General features: G+C 33.2%; 1 protein-coding gene across 1 annotated transcript; it reads left to right on the plus strand.

Moving 5' to 3' along the window:
• The first annotated feature begins 1,630 nt into the window (after positions 1 to 1,630).
• On the plus strand, positions 1,631 to 1,996 carry LOC149540980 (uncharacterized). The gene has a single exon (XM_089802764.1). The coding sequence runs from the start codon at positions 1,631 to 1,633 to the stop codon at positions 1,994 to 1,996; it is 366 nt and encodes a 121-aa protein (XP_089658890.1).
• The last annotated feature ends 1,267 nt before the right edge of the window (positions 1,997 to 3,263 follow it).

A 3,263-nucleotide genomic window follows, 5' to 3' on the forward strand; every position in this document is an offset into this window, starting at 1 on the left:
TATGGTGGAGTAATACAAAAAAAAAAGGAGACAACATAGATCCTTCTAATTGAGTTTCAAATATGACTGATCTGTATTGCAGGAAGTTTCAAAATTGAGAGGATGGTGAAGTTTTAGAAGTGGGTAGAAGCCCAACTTGTTGCATAATGGAGAAATTCTTTTGTGAATTACAAGAAGTTAAGAAGGACATCAAGAAAATTAGACATTAGATTGCAAGCAAAGAACAACACCATGTCACCAACATAGTTGCATTTAATAAGCATTCTCCTTCTTCTTTGGTAAGATTATATATAAATAGTTCCTCTTTAGTAAAATTGTATACAAAAGTATATCGCTTGTCATATTTTTTTATGTATAAGTTGATTGTATAAATTTATATTCTTATGATTTGATACTGTAAATTTATGTTCATATGAATTTGTAACATTATTAAGAGATTAATCATCATCAAATCAGAAAAAATGGGGTAAAGAGGATATTGTGTATGAAACAAAGTTGGTTTGTGGGAAAATAAAGTTTTACAAAGCCAAGAAAAATGATAGCTAACTAGAGGTAAATGATCGGAAGTACAACTAGAGACGACTCATAGACACCAAATGAGTTCTTTCCATGTGTAAAGTATATGACTACTCAACTGATTAGTAGATTGATATAGGTATTAGGAGTACTAACATTACATTTACTTAATTCATATCATTATTTTATTCAAATGTATGCAATTGACTCTCACATAATGGTTTATGAAAATACCGCTTTCTAACCAATGTTAGGCATTTAAACAAACAAATTACAACTATGTGCAATGTCTATCAGAGGCATTGGTTTGAGCTTCATGCTTTGTCATCCTGATCTAGCAACCATATATTGGGATTGAGAAAGCAAATTAGAAAATTGAAGTACAAAAACTTGAATGTAGAAGAATAAATGAAATAGAAATTAGAAAATTGAAACAATACAAGTCAAATGTAGACTGTTCAGAAATTAGAAATTTGAAACAATACAAGTCAAATGTATTCTGTTCAGAAATTGTTCTGTACACTACTCTCAGTACAAAAATCTATTCCCCACTAAAGCTAATCAACATCTCCAAATTAGCCTCAAATTCAAGGCTACTTTGGCAATCTTCAGAACTCGAATTCTGTGGCATGCATATGGAAATTTAGAAGATTTAGAAGAGGGTTTGAAATGAAATGTAATACCTATGAGGCAATCTATTCAACATTGGTATGGCTGAATCTTGTACTAAACAAGGGATCCATAAATGCTCTGAAATTAACAAATGTTCAATCTTTGATAGTGGAGAAAGAATATATGAGTTGTTTAGATCAAATTGACCAAATAATAAAATCACTAATTAAATTGGCGGGGCTTTTTTACCATCTCTCATTTTGATCAATGCGGTCCATCTCAATAGGATTTCTCTGTACTCACCAAAGCTTTGAAAAGGGGAGGGGAGCTAAATTTGGTAAAGTGATGAAATCTACAGGAGGCATGGATGGCATATCTACGAAGAATCTGGAGAGAGTTTTGAAGAGTTGAACTAGCTCCTAAGGCAAGAAGTGGTTGAGCGCAAAGGTGGACTGGAACCTTGTGCAAAATTTAGTTGTCGTAGCCAAAGTGCAGGTGAAGGATGAAGCAGAAACCCTATGACTCATTGGAAAAGCAAATTGTGGGAGGTCTAGTTGCAAATCTTGTGGTGGGATGGTCTCTCTACACCTTGGAAACAACTGGGTGTGGGCTTCCCGTTGGTCCAAGTAGCTCCCTCGATGCTCTCGAGGGCATAAGTTTCTTGGTTGTATTTGGGTTGATAGGATGGTTCGTTTATACTAAAGTGAAAATAGGGTCAGGACTACCCAGTGGACCATTTGGATTGTTGGCTGCAGTTGAAGGGCTTTCTTGTGTTATCTTTTTGGGCATTGTGGTTTTTTTGGGGCTACAGTATTTGGACTATGGATTTATTCCTAGTACTATACCTAGGGAACAATGCTTTGGCTAAGTTCAAGTTGAGAGCTCCAAAGGTTCGAGAAGCACCTGTGGGGAAATGAGTTGTATGTCCACGATTTTTAAATAGGAGGGTTTTCTTTCATCAATAACAAAATCATAACACAAGAACATAAGACAGAAATTTTGCAAGGGAAATGTACTATTCATGGGCACTATAACGAATTGAATAAATGAGTATTTCTTTGACTACAATACAAGCAATCATGAACAAGTAAAGAAGCCCTAAATAACAATCTTAAAACCAGTTTTCATTAAATTGAGTTCCACCATTTTCTCTTTGAAATTTTCCTCTAATTCCTCTAACGCCTATCATACGAATAATGGGTAATGACTATCATAGGTAAAATGGCTAACGTCTATCATAGAGATAGTGGGTAATTTTTATCACAGGTATCGTGATGTATAAGAACAAAGACAATTTGCATTGAACATAGAAATAGCTCTTCACAGGAAACTATTCAACCTCAATCTTTTCTATATTTTGATAAAAGAATGAGGCAAGAAAAAGAGGCCCACGAGGAAAGAGGCCACAAAGAAGGAGAGAACTTGCATATGTCTCTGTCTCAGTTTACAACCATCACTTTCTACAGTTGTCTCGCTATCTGCAATCATCCCTATCACTAAGAATAACTGCAAAACTGTCGATAGCAATGTTTTAAAAGTTTTCTTCTCATGCAATCATCTTGTGCAATAAATTAATCCTTACCACTCTCTAATAGCTCCACCACATAATAATAAATGCTATTAAATCAATACTTATCGCCTCTTTAATTTCGTATGCATTTTTCCAGATTTTTGTCAAATATTACCCCTACCAAAAATTGATGCAACCAATAGGAAATTAGAATTTTGCAAACATAAAATAATTATTAAATATTTCCACATCCAAACATTAGGTTATTAGTTTTGATTTTAGTTGCACTAAAGCATTACTATCCATACAAGATAAGGACTAATAAAATGACATAATACAAAAAAATGTATTGAATTTGACAACTTTATATATATATATATATATATTGTAAGAGAAAAGTATAAAAATAGCTTTATTACTATGTGAAATTGCTATATATATATATATATATATATATATATATATATATATATATATATATTCTACAATAAAAGAAGATAGAAAAATACTATGAAAATGACCAGACACGGAAAGAAATGTCAAAAGGTAAGGAGGAGGAGGCGAGGGAGAGGAAAAAGGGTAAGAGGAAGACGAAGGGATCTGAAAAAAGTTGGATAAAAGAGGA

The sequence above is a fragment of the Cupressus sempervirens genome, chromosome 9 (genome assembly GCF_028749045.1).
Source record: "Cupressus sempervirens isolate cs-2001-9-10 chromosome 9, ASM2874904v1, whole genome shotgun sequence".
Classification (NCBI taxonomy): Eukaryota; Viridiplantae; Streptophyta; class Pinopsida; order Cupressales; family Cupressaceae; genus Cupressus; species Cupressus sempervirens.

Bases quoted from the DNA above. Each gene is read 5' to 3' on its own strand.
- LOC149540980 (XM_089802764.1), top strand. From the start codon at position 1,631: ATGAAGCAGAAACCCTATGACTCATTGGAAAAGCAAATTGTGGGAGGT.